Genomic DNA, 16,382 nt, shown 5'->3' on the forward strand with positions numbered 1-16,382 from the left:
GCCACTTACTACACATCCATAACAAAAATTAAAAAGAGTTTAAATTTCAAAGATATCAATTAACCTTAAAACTGAGAAAATGTACGTAACATTTTTTATAGAGTAGTAAATTAATAATTGAAAAAAAAATTAAATTGAATTTCACATAGAATTATATAAATGATAAATATAATTTATGATACAGAAGAAATTTTTTTACAACAATTTCTTAGATAACAACCACTTCATGTGAGGTTTAAATTGGGCAACTATTAACATGATTCATCAAATATATAATAGTACTCTCTAAAAAAAAAGTAGTGTAAATTACATTTAAAAAAATAGCGCAAAATTACATGGAAAAACTTGTTTACATAATACCCTCTAAAAAAAAGTAGCGTAAATTACCGCTTCAAGCAGCTTAATTCCCTTAAAACCCAACACCAAATTGACCAATCATGCTCACATTCGCTCCAGCCTGCAATGCCTCCATAAATTCCTTGGTCCCAGACCTTGCAATTGTACCCAAATTGTTCACTAAATCTATAACCCAAAAATCAAAAAAAGTGTTAGCAATCTAAAATCACATTAAATATTAAGTTCTTGGACCAAAATAGAGAAGAATAATATATAAATACTTGCACACATAAATAGAGAGAGTCTTGTTGAATAGAATCTTATCCAATACCTACACACATCAACGCAAAACCAATCAGTCTTAATTCTCATCCAAGTAGCTTAATTCCCTTAATAAAAATACCGTAAATAAAATTAAAAAAAAAAAAACTCAAAAAAGGAGTTTACCAATATTCTTTTTTAGGCAACCAATTTAAGCATAAACCCTCCTATTTAAAATCTCGAAGTCAACCACGATAATAAACCACTGTGAAAAGATAGAACCTAAAAAGTTGTTGGAGCCTTTAACAATAAATGTCTTCAATCTGAAGAAAAATAAAGGAGGATGTAATGTCTTCAATTTGAAGAAGAATGAGAGATAGAAACTGGCAGTGTACGTGAGTTTGTGAGTCTTAGAGTGTAGGATTTTTAATTTACATATTTATCACCGTTAGTTGAAAACTTGTAGGTGGGTATGATGAGGGTATTTTAGGCAATATATTAGTGAGTGTCAGAGTTGCATTTTTACCAAATTGTCCTTTAGTTTTGTCTCTACTTAAACATAGGAGTGTAGGGGCATTTTTAAACTAAAAAAATGAGGAATCCAAAAAGAAAAAGCCCCTTAAATAGTAGTATAGATAAAAGAAAATAAAATAGAATAAAGAGGAACTTGCAAAAGATAGAACCTGAAAAGTTGTTGGAGTTTTTGACAATTTCAATTTAAATTGTTTAAAAACCAAATCTGAAAGTAGGAAAAAAAAAAAAAAAAAAAAAAAAAAAAAAAAAAAAAAAAAAAAAAAAAAAAAAAAAAAAAGAGAGGATGTAGAGCTAAAATGAATGTCTTCAATTTGAAGAAGAATGAAAGATAAAAAGTGAGATAGAAACTGGCAAAGTATACGTGAGTTTGTAGGTTATAAAGCGTAGGAATTTTAATTTACATATTTATCACCATTAGTTAAAAACTTGTAAGTGGGTATGATGAAAGTATTTTAGGCATCAAAATTGAGGAATCTAAACAGTGGAAACCTCTTAAATAGTAGTATACATAAAAGAAGGAAGAAATTTAATTCGACTCACGAGGCACATGTGTTTAGTCTTAAGAGGCACTCTAACTCAACCCTAATTCAGTCACACGTGATCAACAATTGCATGCAACATTTCCATCATTTAAAAAAAAAAAAAATGGTTTGTGTTAGATTCTATACTTGTATAGTTTTATTGGCAAACACATGAATACAAACTTGTTTAGATATAGCTCATAGAGTCTATATAATGTTGGATATTTTTATAAAAAATATTATATTTATTTTAATACTCATTTATGGGTATTAATTATCCCTTAATATCAGATACGTTGATTGCTAAATTTTGAAATTCAAATATAATTCAAAATTTGAATAACTTTTGTCAATGGTTTTAATTAGGATATCTCTAAAAATCAATGTGAATTTTAATACCATATATTGCCAGCTTTTAGTATACTTTCCTTTATAAAGTTTTGCTTTTAAACGTTTCTTTTAATATATTTAATAGTAACATTATAGATAGAAAGTATCAGATATTGTACAACTATATATTTATATAATTTACCATTGATGGGTGTGAGAGACCGCACCCCCGGCCCGTTTTATATAGAATCTTGGGCCAAACCCACGTGAATGGGTGGAGTCGTGTTATTACCTCTCAAAATGGAGGTTCAACTAGTTATATTTTCCCCTTTAGATTAAGGGTTTTACAATGGAGTCGCCACTTATTAAATTATTAGAATAAATAAGAAAACCAAAATTGAAAAATTCCTCATTTTATTAATTTTCAATTGAATTTACATTGATTATAGGAAAATTACATGGCTTTGGTCCTAGATACAATCTAAGATAAAGTACATAGCTTTGTTTCCTAGTTACAATCTAAAAACTGAAAATTACAAGGATAAACATTAGTCTATCAACCCTTGATCTAAGTTTAGAGGCTATGTTATAAGGTGGGAAGGTGTTAGGCACCCACTTTATCCGGTGAAACCGGTCTTCTAGACTATGGTGGTCAATATTCATATCACATCATCCAATATGTTATCAATCAATTCACATGTTGAATTTAATGTGTGTGCATGTGATAAACCATAATTCAATTTATTAAGTAAGACATTTGGATTGAAAAATAAACTCTAGTGACTGTGTGTGGATGGTGATATCCTAGATTCAAGAATTTAAAAGAATTATTAAACAAACATTTTTTTCATGTTTTTTTTATATGGATTTAAGATCGAAACTAGTGTTATGCATGAACATGTGATGAACAACTAAGAATATATGAAGAACACATAAGAACATTTAAGAACATTCAAACATATTCAAGAGAATTTAAATAGTTACTATAATACTTTAATCCTAAATTCTCATCATGGCAACACAAAAAACAAGTTAGGGAAAGGAATTATACTTTCGTGCAAGATCCATATGGTGGAGGAGGAGACTCTTGGTAGAGGCCCTAAGGGTGGAGGAAAAGAAGAGTTAGGAGAAGAAGCGTGAGTTTCACTCAATACCTTGAGTCTTAGGAAGATCAAGATATGACAAGACTACTCAACTTTACTAAAACTCAAGAGAGGGGAAGAGAGGGGGTTTTTCTGTATCTTGGAATGAAGGAGAAGGGGGGTTTATATAGTAGTGGTGAAGGAAATATGAATGGAAAGTCATTTAATGAGGGTTAACAAAGAATCATGAACCTAAACCTCATTTTAGCCTTTCGGGAAATCTAGTGCATTAAATGTGGAGATTTATGAGAGTGGAAAGCAAGCAAAGTTCGGTTTTCTCGAAGCTGCTATAACAGCCTGTAGAGTCAACTTCGAAAAATCATATCTAACTTAATTCTAATCGAAATTGTCTCATTCTTGTACTCATATTGAAGCCCCGGATATCTAGTTTCTAGGAAAATTAACCTCATTTACAGATTCAAAATATTCTGAGAGATATCGATGAAATGGTGAGCAGAGGTCATTTGTTAGAAAATGATTTTAGCACAATTAACATTAATAGGTCCCAAATTAGCTCCTAATTAACATTAAATGGCTCTAATTACTCCCATTTCAGACTTAATTGGTTCCAAATTTACCTTAATTAAAAGATAATTGCATAAATTACTCATTGAATAATTAATGTTTAACTATCTAGTTAATTAGGTGTGTGCAACCCTACCATAAAATGTAGTCCTAACCAATCAAATTATGACACATCACCGTTCTCAAATTGATTATACTTATAACCAATTGAAATCAATTATTCATAATCACATATAGTTGGACTCAATTTGTGATAATGCGTCTCGGCCATTAGAACTTGATTTGATGATAACTTTTAGTATGATAGTCCGATTAGGGCTTATGACCAGTCGATTTGATCGTTACAATATCAAGATCATTTTGGTGAAATGAGATTAAGGATCTAGTGACCAGAATCAAGATGCATATTTCCAAGGTAAAATTACCCTTTTACCCTCCAAGTGAGATTAAATGTAGGTTGCAAAATGGGGTGTTAACAATGGGTTACAGCATTATATATTGCTTTCCATTCTTTGTTGTAATTATTGTGTATAGTCAAAGTTTCAAAGGAAAGTATTATTTGATAGCTAAAAGACAGCCATGTTAAGGGCTGTAATTTTTGTTTTTAATGGCATTATGACACCAAAAGACAAACTTGATTTGTCTATTAACTTACCTCACCTCAACATATATACTTTGGCAAAGGTTTTGACCGATTTATATATATATATATATATATATATATATAATGAAAGCTATTCATCACACATTGATTTCAACAATTTTATGACCATTTAAAGTTTTAAAGTCGGTAAACGTTTTAATTTTTTGGTTAAGGACAAGCAACAGGCCGGTCTGGCTTTATATATATATATATGGAAAGAAATAAAAGTTTTAAGACACACATTTTTTATTTTTGAATTAGAAAACTGTAGACTTTTTAAAAACAATTTTCTATTGTCTTAAACACTTACCATCTATTACTTCTTACTACTCACAAAAATATTCTATTTTTTACAAAATTTTCTAGGAAAAGAAAGTATTATAGAGAGCTTATATCCTATGAGCAGTGTAAGCTCGCAAGGATAATCAACAAAGGTGGTTGGGCTATTGTATCCTGGGGGCAATGTGCAGAAAATATTTGTCTAACTACATCGGATATACCGTAGACAGCACGATTTGTCTCAAGACAGTGACTTGGTCCACGCCTCATCTCTGCCACCTCTTTTTAGTAAAATCAAATTGTGTAATTTCAAAGGAAAATTCAGGTATTATCTCTCATTTATTTCCAACATATAATAAATTAGACAATGCTCGAGAAGCTGGTATTCAATGTCTAAGAACAAGAAAGAGGTTGATTCAAGGATCCAGATTTTTACATTTTCGATCTATCAGGAACAAAGTTCGATTGATCAAAGATTGCAAATCAGCAAAAATCAACAAACATGAAAAGCCCATAACTTCTTCGTTTCAAGCCCAAATTATGATCTGTTTGTTGCAATATTTAAATGATATTATGAGTAACCCTAGAGAGCTTTTTTGTGAGAGAGGTGTCACGACCCAAATCCATGGAACATGAATTTTGAAGCATGACTAACTTGTTGAACTAATATCACTCAATAAACATGATTAATTTAAACATAATTCAAAACTCCAAATAAACAATGCTATTGATAAATCTCTTACAAAAGTCCAAACTCCTCAAATTTAGAATAATCTCCAAAATACAGTGCAATCTAAAGCGAAATAAAAAGAAATAACTAATAATCTCTTAAGACTTCAAGTATTATTGACTTCGCCTAAAACTCCCACGCTCTACGTTGCACCTTATTAAGCAATCCAAAGGTTCGGTTCCCCAACCAACTTTAATCTGAAAATTTTAATTGATGGGGTGAGCCACACATCCAGTAAGTAATTATACAGAATACACAACGGAATAGAGTCAAGCAAAGGACGAGTATTTTACTTTTTCACAAAATCATTCAATGATATCAAAAATAATTATTCCACAAAGCATATAATGAATCACTTAATACATATGTAATCACATCTTAAAATCATTTGAAATCATATACATAAAATTGATCAGAGCACAGTTTCACATATACACATCACATATTCTCACATACAATCCTGTGAGCGGATACCAACATCTAACCCCTACTGGTGAGGGATCAACACATATTCTCACATACAATCCTGTGAGCGGATTTACACATATATCTGATATATCTTATCAATTCTAAAAACACTTATTTTGAGTTACATATCACAAAGCAAAGTTTATACAAATTATAATAATTTACTTGATATTAACAATTTCTTTTCAAATACAGAGGCATATCAAGGATCACAAAATCGAATAGAACATAAATCAAAGGAAGCTTGACTCTCTTAGGGAATGAATAAGAACTGAAGAGTTTATATACATATATTACAATTCTTGAGTAAATCTAAAAATTTAATTTGCTAGAAGAAACATTTTAAATACCATTTGGAGAATAGGAATATGACTAAAATCACTTGGTTTTAACAAATTTAAAGAACAAACACCATTTTGGAAACTTACATTGAAACTCAATTATTTTCTAAATAGAGTTTAGTTTAGAAATCATCTTTTAAATGAGATTCGGATATTCAAAACATTAATTAAAATTCGAAATTTCTCTTTTGATGATATAAAAAAATGCTTTCAATAAACTTTAGGAAACTTTAACTTAAAATATGACTTTTGAAAAACCTTGACAACTAAGAACCTAAATGACAAAACTTGTGCATATTATGCATAATTACTTACCTCTCTTGCTAATATATTCGAACACAGCTGAGCACTTTTAGTCTTCCGTAAGCTCTAAACAGAAAATTACTTTAATCAATAAGCAAGAAATTTCATGATCATAAACTCCTTCCTAAAACACTATAATACTCCACAACCTTCTCTTTCTATTTTATTTTATTTTTTCCTAGAGTCATAATATAGGCAAAACTAGTTCCCACGCGTAGAAACATCAATCTGAATATAGCTATTAGTTATTCTAAAACAATCATCCAGTATATCAAATATCACATATAACCAACTACAAGACTTCATGTTATGATTGACCGCCACCTTCTCTTTAGGGTCAATCCTAAACTAGTGATATAATCAAGGAAAACGTGGAAAATCTAGTAGGACCTAATATACACAAATCTAATAGAAGACTTGATGGCAATATATATAATTATACATGCAAAACCGAAGAAGACTTAGCCAAAATTACGAATTCTAGAAATTCCGTGGCTCAATCTACGATTCAAGGACCAACTTTTAGGAAAAGATATCTCTTAGAAACAATTCTACATATCGCCAATGTTTCTAAGATAAAATTTTAATCCTTTAATTCTTTGTTTCTAATGGATGAAAAATCATACCTGAAACAATCAGCTGCCTCTTCAATTAACTCCAAGGAAAAATACCTCTTAGCCTCTTTGATAAAACCCCTTCCTATGAAAACCCTGATTATCTCTTCCTCTACCCTGTAGTTTTTTTTTTTTTTTTTTTAGAGAAGTGGGCTTAGTGGGCTGCAGTTACTAATAAAAAGAATACCTATGGCCCATCAATTATCTTTAAAATAACAAAAATAATAATAACCTCAAATAAAAGTATGCAAGGTATTACAAGAGGAGTATTTCTTATGCATCCTATGTGGTTTCCCTAAAAACAAGAAACCTCTTGGAATTTGAAGTGTAGCATGTAACTTTGTTTTATTGGGGAAAATTGCATTGAGCTTCATTGAGGTTTTATATTATTTACACTTACCGCTTTATTTTAGAAAATGAGCTTTTATTTCGCCTAAAATGCAAGCTACTAAACACTATTGAATGTTATAAACATACTAAAACGTATCAACTATTAAGAGCATTCACATCAGTTCGTTTAAAAGATTCCGTCTATTTTACACCAAAAACCTACTTTTTCTATTTTACACTATCATTTTTACAAAACACCCACATCAGTTCATCTATTCTATCACCCCTCTTATTTAAATAATCAATTTACTTAATTATTTTATTATTTCTCTCACCTCACCCGTTTTAATACGCGCTCTCTCTCCCTCTCCATCATATTTTCTGATTTCTCTCTCTCTCTCTTCTATCTCTCCATACCCGGTCTCTCCCTCTCGGTCTATCTCTCTGTCTCATCTCTCTCCCTCTCGGTCACAAACCAATCCACATCATCACAGCTCCGATCACAGCTCCGATCATCGATCCACAGCACCGATCCACAGCTCCGATCACAAGCATCGATCCACAGCAGCACCGATCCACAGCTGCACCAATCCATAGCTCCGAGCTCCGATCAAGACCCATACCCACGAGCTCCGACCAAGCGAGACCCACAAGCTCCGATCGTTCCGATAAGCATCGATCTGTCTCTTTTTTGTTTTTCCGTTTAGGTTTGTTTGTTTTTCCGTTTGGGTTTTTTTTTTTAGCAAGTATATCTCTGTGTTGGTTTTTAAGCACTGATCTGTCTCTTTTTTGTTTTTCCGTTTGGGTTTTTTTTTTTTTTTTTTTTTTTTTTTTTGTTTTAGCAAGTATATCTCTGTGTTGGTTTTTCTGTGAGGATGTGTTTGTGTGCATCTGAGGAAAATATTTTTTTTTTAGCAAGTATATTTCTGTGTTGATTTTTCTGTGAGGATGTGTTTGTGTGCATTTGAGGAAAAGATTTTTTTTTTTAGCAAGTATATTTGTGTGTTGATTTTTTTGTGAGGATGCGTTTGTGTGCATCTGAGGAAAAGAAGATGAGGAGTTGAGGTCGTTGTGCACAGAGAAGAGAGAGAAAAATTGGTGCGAATGGAAATTAATAAAAAACTAAATACACATGCTACAGTGCCCGTGTAAATTTACATGGGTACTGTAGCTCGTTGAAAATTTTAGATGATTATGCATGATTTTAGATGGACTGATATAGTGTGTTTTTTGCTTCAAAATGTGTAAAAATGGTCAAAATGTGTATTTTACACATTTATACACAATTATGCAAGAGTTGATGTGAATGCTCTAAGCCATAAGGTTTTTTTTTTTTTTTTTTTTTTGAGCATATAACATAATAATTGCAATATGAGAAGTTCTGGATTCACAATATTTTCTCAACAAATCATAAATAATATCTTGTTATATGTGGAAAAAAAAGTGTTATGTTTGCAAAATTTCACAATATTTTTCCAACAAATTATAGGTAATAAATTATTATTAATTTTAACTTAAATCCATAACGCCAAAAACAATCATAATATATTTTCCCATAACCGCCCATAACAATCGTACCTTTAGAGAATGTATTGCTCTGTTTGTTTCGCTGGAAAACCTTCTGTAAAGATAATTTTCCATATTTTCCAGTGTTTGGTAATGCAAAAAAAAACTTGGTCAATGGAAAACTATCTTTGGTCAACGGAAAACCCTAATAAAAATAAGACTTATTTTCTATAGGTTGTTTTCCAAATCTTTTTTTCGGAAAACAATCTCTCTCTCACGTGTTGCATCTCCTATAAATATTATCTTCGTCTATAGCCGTGGGAAACATAATTTTTTGGCGCCTTCTCTCTCTTATGGTAATTTTGCTCATTTTTTCTCTCTTCCCTTTACTTGTCTCCTCACACCCTCACTGTCACTAACTCTAGTCTCTCATCTTCCCATAAATCTCTCTCTCTCTAACTGTCTCTCTTCTCTCTTTTCTCCATGTTTCTTTTCCCCTCTGTAACACAATTCTCTAATTAGATTTTTTTTTCCTTCATTGATCGGTCAATAGCTCTGACTTGCAAAGGAGAATAAATTTGCAGTGGTAATTATTTCATTCCTCTCTACCAAAATCCCAATTCTTTGCTTTGAATTTCAAACTCGATTTTCTTTTTTCTCTAAGAAATTTTTGATTTGATGGATTCCAGGTAGAAGTTACTTCTTTTTTGTACATAAAGTGCAAAAAAAATAAAATAAAAAAAGAAGAAGAAAAAAGAATGAATGAAGTAAAAGATGAAAATTTTAAACATAGTGCCTTCATTGCTCTAAATTGCTTTTACATGAGACAATCTTTACCGTGGACTAATAATATTGTTATATAATAAATGATAATTGTTTAGGAGAATTGCATTTGTTGGCAAATACTTTTTTTGTTGGTAGATACTATACAGTGATGGTATATTATATAGTACATTATATAAATACATAATTTAAAGTAATATTGAAGACTTGTGGTTGACCATAGTAGACAATTAGTAAACCAACAAAAAAAGTAAACAATGAAAAGTTATTGTTATTTATACATATTGAAAATGTATTCCCCAGTCAAATATATATATATATATATATATATAGACAAATGGTTGATATGTGTGTGTGTATATACGTTACTGTCTATATATATGAGTAAGATGAGTGGTATAGATTATAAAAATTTGATAACTAATTAATTTTGATTGTATTTATTGTCAAAATTTTAGTATAAAAACCAAATTCATTCTTGATTTTTATTTATTTATAATGATTATATTAGTTAGTTTACATAATATACATGTTTTAAATTATACAAGAAATATTTTTAAAAAAAATTGCATACCAAACATCAGAAAACATTCTCAAACTCATTTTCAAAGTCGTTACCAAACACTGAAAAATAAGACAGTTTTCTAAAAAATGCTCTTTAAAAAATGAACCATTTTTCATAAAACATTAATGAATTTTTTTTCCATTTAGCGTTAATTTTCTAAGAATATCATTAGTTGTCAGGTTGCAAAACAAATTGGAAAACCAGCATCTCGAGTTTTAAAAACTCGAGATCAATTAGAACTCGAGACCCAAGCGGAGACCCAACTAGTGGCATCCGATGTGGAAAAAAAATTCCACGTAGAACTCGAGTTTTAGAAACTCAAGCTCCACCATTTTTTTTTTCCAGATCAGCCTTCGTCTTCTTCTTTCAGTGTATCTCAAACCCTCAAACACAAACGAAGGCAACCCACGTCTCCAAGAACACAAGCAGTGACACCCACCAACTCTTCCATTAGAACATCGCCGAGACCCAAGCGGAGACCCAAGAACATTGCCAACGAAATCACTGACGTCTGAAAGCACGTGAGCATCAGCCACAATCCAAGCCGCTCCTTGGTCCAGTCGCCGACGTTGCCGCTACAAGCGACGCAGTGTGACTTTGTCTCTGTTCGTTGTCAGATCGTTCCTCTGTTCTTCATCGTCAGATCGTTCCTCTGTTCTTCATCGTCAGATCGTTCCTCTGTTCTTCATCGTCAGATCGTTCTTCCTGTTCTTCTTTAGGTCTGTTGTTCTTCAAGTACCAAAATCGATGAACCCAAATCTCCCTAACCCAGGAGCGACGGAGGCAGTGGTGGCGAAGCTCCAGGCGAATGTTTTTCTTCTTTGGGTATTTGGTTTGATGAATTTTTGTTGTTTGATGATGTTTTTCTTCTCTGGGGTTTGTTGATGAATTCGTTGTTTGATGATGTTTTTTTTTCTCTGGGTTCTTTGATGATGTTTTTTCTCTGGGTTCCTTGTCTGGAGTTTGCTTTAGAACCTCATCATCTTGTTAAAAATGATTTTGCCTAAAATGTTCTTCTTTTTTTCCTGAGTTCTTTCTTTCTTTGGTCAGGTTCTTCCTTCTTTTTCTAGGTATATACTGTTTGAAATCGAGCGTAAAAAACTTGAGATTCATTTTTTTATCTCGACTGTTAGAAACTCGAGATCTATGTGGCATAACTGTGTCCAACTCAGCAAACTCAACAAGTAGAAAGCGAGTCTTTGAGGCTCAAGATTGATATGAAACTCGAGTTTTAGAAACTCGAGATGCTAGTTTCCATTAATCTTTCAAACCCGTATTAACTTACTATATTATAACCCTTCACAATGTTAGTTTGCAAATATCCCCAAACATTAAATACTGAAACAAACTGAAATTGTAGTCGGGAAATGTCTTGCCTATAGCATTTCTGTTGCAACATAGTTTTATGCTAAAATACAGATCTAAAATACTGACAGTACCACCGAAGCAGAAATCTTCCCACACTCGCTCTCTTTTTGCTGACTCCCAACTCTGCACTTCACTCCACCTTCCCCTTCCACCCGCTTCACACATCCAAATCTCACTTTTTTTTCTTTTTCTTTTTTTCCGGAAAAAATAAATCCCACATTTTCTCAGAAAATTTATCCTATTCCTTTCACATTTCATTGTCACTCAAATCCCCACTTTCAGCTGAACTCACACCTCCCCAAAGAAAGGGAGAAACTTTACCTTTCTACAGAGATCCATACCTTCAATTTTCCCGGAAAGCTTAAAAATTTTCCCCAAAAAAAAAAAAAAAAAAAAAAAACTTAAAAACCATTTTGATGGCAAATGCATGGAAAAGAGACAAACCCACACAGTTTTACCAATCGAAAACCATATGCTTACTAATCACAAGCACTCTCCTTTTTCTCACTTTCTTCGTCTACCTCACAAACCAAACCTCAAACCCTAACCCTAACCCTAACCTTTTCTTCAAAACCCAATTCCCATTCTACCCAATCCCACCATTCGATTGCCTGAAATGCCCTCAATCCCACCCAGTGATCGCCAACCTCGTCGAGGGCCTCAAATACCCTTTTCTCTACTCTCTCTCCGACCTCGGAACCCTACCCGATAAGCCTCACAAGAACATTGTCAGAATGCTCAAAGGGAAACTCTTTCGCAAACCCGATATCTCCGTTACCATCCAGGATGTTCTCGGCAAATTGAAAACAAGCGGAGAGAGAGGCAATGGGCTTGTTGTCGATGTCGGTGCCAATGTCGGCATGGCGAGCTTCGCTGCCGCCGCAATGGGGTTTAGGGTTTTGGCTTTCGAGCCGGTTTTCGAGAACTTGCAGAGGGTTTGTGATGGGATTTATTTCAATCGGGTCGGGGATTTGGTCACTCTTTTCAATGCCGCCGCCTCGGACCAGAATGGGAACATTACATTCCATAAGGTATGTTGTTATGTATAAGCACTGTGTTTTTGGGCATGAATTACGAGTTGTTTCTTTGGTTATTGTTATTTGTGCTATGGTGAATATTGTTGTTGATGAGTCATAATGTGCACAATTGGGATTAGATTGATTAATACTATTATTTGTAGGTTAATTATGTGATTTAATTACATGGTAGTGAAGTTTAATTATGTGCCATTTATTTTGTATTGTTGAGTTAAAAGTAAAGAGTTGTAATTGTGGTGATTTTTTTGCTTTAGTGGTTAATTGGGATTTAATTATATTTCCATGATTTAGATGGTAGGTTAAATTGTTAGTCATTGCATATCTGTTTGGATTCTTTACTACTCCTAGAACTCATTGGATTGAAGTAATGGTGGAGTCAGACAGCGTTCCTTAAGTCTAGTGGAGGGTTTTATTAGGCTTACCCAATTGAGGTTATGTGGCAGTGTGAGAATATTGAAGGTGGCTTTTCCGTTAATGAGGTTCACAATCATGCGTTGGCCTTGGGCTAAGGCTACAATGGCCGAAGGACTTGTTACTTTGCTATTCTGTTTGAAGTAGAATTGAAAGAATCAATTTGGGTTTTAGGGGAAATGAACAGGATTGGATGGAATTTGACTTAATTTAAGGTAGTCACCCTCCAAGAACAAGAAGAAAGGAAGAATTGAGCAAGAGAGAAATGTTGTGACTAATTGCCTAATGATGAATGCTAAGGATTACAAATACATGTTTCCTAGGCTTATTGGCCAAAATAACTAACTCACTCTAACAGCTTGTAACTAGTACTCATCACCACTCTAATACGATTCTTGCAATCTTGCGACTAACTCATGAATAGATTCTTGGCTCTTCATGACACTCTTAAAAGAGCACCTTTTTTTTTTGTTGCTAAATTACAAGAATTACACTTGCAATGCTCTATTGGAACCATTACGTTGCCTCCCCTTCAAATTACCTTGCAAGATGGCTTTTGGCTAGGGGAAACCTTCTCCTTACTGGTCAACTAATGGCTGTGTGGGCAGCGGAATAATATGTTTTCCTTTCCCAACTTAGGCTTTAGATCAGAGACATTGAACACATGGTGAGTACAAGTGCTAGGAGGCAAATCCAGCTAGGAAGCAACTTGACCAATTTGTTCGATGACTTGGAATGCTCCAAAGAAATGCGAGAACAATTTAATATTTTTCCTAGCAATCAAGGACCTTTGCCTACAGGGAAGCAACCTGTGGAAGACCCAGTTCCGAACTGCCAATTCTCTTTTTGTCCTATGCTTGTGAGCTTCGGTCCTCATCTTTCCTCAAGTAGCCATCAAGTTGTGCTTGAGGAGAGTGACAATCTGTTCTCTGTTCTTCAAGTGCATGTCTACTGCCTCAAGCTTGGTGGTGCCTGGGATGTACTTTAATACTCTTGGTGGTCGAAAACTATAAAGGGTTTCAAATAGAGTCATCTTAGTAGAGGCATGCTAATGAGTGTTCTACCAATACTCAGCCATGGGCAACCAAGTGGACCATTGCTTAGGCTTCTCATCTCCATAGCATCTAAGAAAGTGTTCCACACTCTTGTTCACTACCTCAGCTTGGCCATCAGATAAAGGGTGATAAGCTGAGGACATATCCAAAGTAGTTTCCTGTAGTTTGAAGTTTGAACAGCTCACTCTAAAAATTACCAGTGAAGATTGTATCTCTGTCACCGACCATGGTGGATGGCAACTCATGTAACTTGAATACCTGCTGCATGTAAAGCATAACAACCTTGGCAGCCATAAGGCTGGATACAACCTTTGGCTAGGTGGTAGCAATGTGGCCCTTCCCTTTGATAAACTTTTTGTAGTACCCTATTGGGTCTAAGAAAACCCTCAAAGACTTCAAGGAGGTGGGGGAAGACCATTGCAACATGGTTTTAGTCTTTCTTGCATCTGATTTTATGATTTCTCTAGAGATACATGCCCAAGATACCCCACCTCTCTGCAGCAAAACAGGCACTTAAATCTTCTTGGCATAAAGTTGATGTTGCTGGAGAGCCTCCAAAATGCACCTTAGATGATCCAAGTGCTCCTCAAAGTTCTACTGTAGACCAAGATATCATCAAAGAACAGCTACACAAACTTCTCAAATAGAGCCCAAAGACATCATTCATCAAACATTGAAATGGGGAAGGGGCATTGATGAGACCAAAGGGCATTACCAAGAACTTATAGTGGTTTGAAACATCTTATCTGATCTGATGGTTCCCAGATTTCAAGCTTGGAGAAAATGGCTGCCTCATAACAACTCTAACAGCTTGTTACTACTCACTAACCACTCTTGTATAATTCTTTCAAATTTGCAACTAACTTACTGACAAATTCTTGGCTCTCTTGAATTAAACTTGCAATGGTCTATTGGAGCCATTACATGGAGTTGCAGGCTTTATGGATAATGTCACACAAAAGCATGGAAAGCTAGCCTTTGTTGGTAAAAGTAATAACCATTTGCAACATTTAAACATCTGTAGCTAATAACCTTGTAGTTAAGTGGCATTGCTTGATTTCCTTTATGAGGAGAACCAGGGTTCAAATCCCCCACTCTACACTTGTCATCACAATTGGCTTATTAAAAAAAAATAAAAAAAAAAATAATTTTCTGTAGTCCACACTATTTTAGTTTTCAATGTCACTCTGTTAATACATGTAAATTTATTTCATCTGATTGCTTTCTCAATTCATTGAGTAAACCCTAGTCTTGGTATACTATACTGCTTTATGAATTTACCATGTCTGAAATCTTCAAACCTCAATTAATGGGTTTGAATGGTTGATATAGGAATTAGGAAAAGCTCTTTGAATCCTACTGGATATTTATCATGCTACCTAATTCTTCTTTTTGCTGCATTGCTAAACTTAATACTCTTTCTTATGTTGCAGTTGGTTGGTCGGCTTGACAATAGTGCTGTTTCAGCAACGGGGGCAAAGATGGCATTCAAATCCAATGAAGAGATAGCACTTCAAGTAAGGTCTATCCCCCTTGATGAAGTAATACCAGAATCAGAGCCTGTGGTTCTGATCAAAATAGATGTTCAGGGCTGGGAATATCATGTGCTGAAAGGAGCCTCAAAGTTACTATCAAGAAAGGGAAGGGAAGCCCCATATCTCATCTATGAGGAAGATGAGCGATTGTTGCAAGCCAGTAATAGCAGTGCCAAGGAGATACGTGACTTCCTTCATAGTGTTGGTTATAGGGATTGCACCCAGCATGGTACAGATGCTCACTGCACCAAGAGTGGTTGACATAGTTTTCCTACCTTAAAGTTTGCCATGAAAAATGGAGCCCAGCTACGGTATTATCATATATTGTAGAAGCAGTGAAAGGCATACAACACCTAATCTTTTAAGAGAGAAAAAACCCGATAAGTTGGGGTCCTAATGACACCTGTGTAACCCGGTTAGCAATTGCTAGTTGAAAGTCGCCTTCTTTACTGCTCAGCAGAACCATATACGAAGGAAGTAACAATACATGTAAAAAGAGTTTGCGTTTCAAAGGATCTGCTGTTGGCTTGCTTGCTGGTTGCTCTTGCTGTGCATTTGCAAGCTTCAAATTGTAAAATTCTTACTTTTGCTATTTGATCTTTATATGCATTTATGTGTTGAATTAATAGGGAATGCATTGAGAATATTGTATTTCATTGACTCTTATTTGATTTTGCCAGGAATTTATTTTCAACAGCCGTTTTCTTTCCCTTTTTATATGTATATTAAGAAAGAAACAAAATCTGTCCATTTTAAGCAATAGCT

General features: G+C 33.9%; 1 protein-coding gene across 1 annotated transcript; it reads left to right on the forward strand.

Annotated features, from left to right (window-relative positions):
• The first annotated feature begins 11,574 nt into the window (after window positions 1–11,574).
• Window positions 11,575–16,311, forward strand: LOC126715384 (uncharacterized). Its single transcript, XM_050415959.1, has 2 exons — window positions 11,575–12,610; window positions 15,516–16,311. The coding sequence occupies exons 1-2, from the start codon at window positions 11,996–11,998 to the stop codon at window positions 15,876–15,878; spliced, it is 978 nt and encodes a 325-aa protein (XP_050271916.1). The 5' UTR covers window positions 11,575–11,995; the 3' UTR covers window positions 15,879–16,311.
• Window positions 16,312–16,382: the final 71 nt, after the last annotated feature.

Source organism: Quercus robur, chromosome 2 (assembly GCF_932294415.1).
Source record: "Quercus robur chromosome 2, dhQueRobu3.1, whole genome shotgun sequence".
NCBI classification, from domain to species: domain Eukaryota; kingdom Viridiplantae; phylum Streptophyta; class Magnoliopsida; order Fagales; family Fagaceae; genus Quercus; species Quercus robur.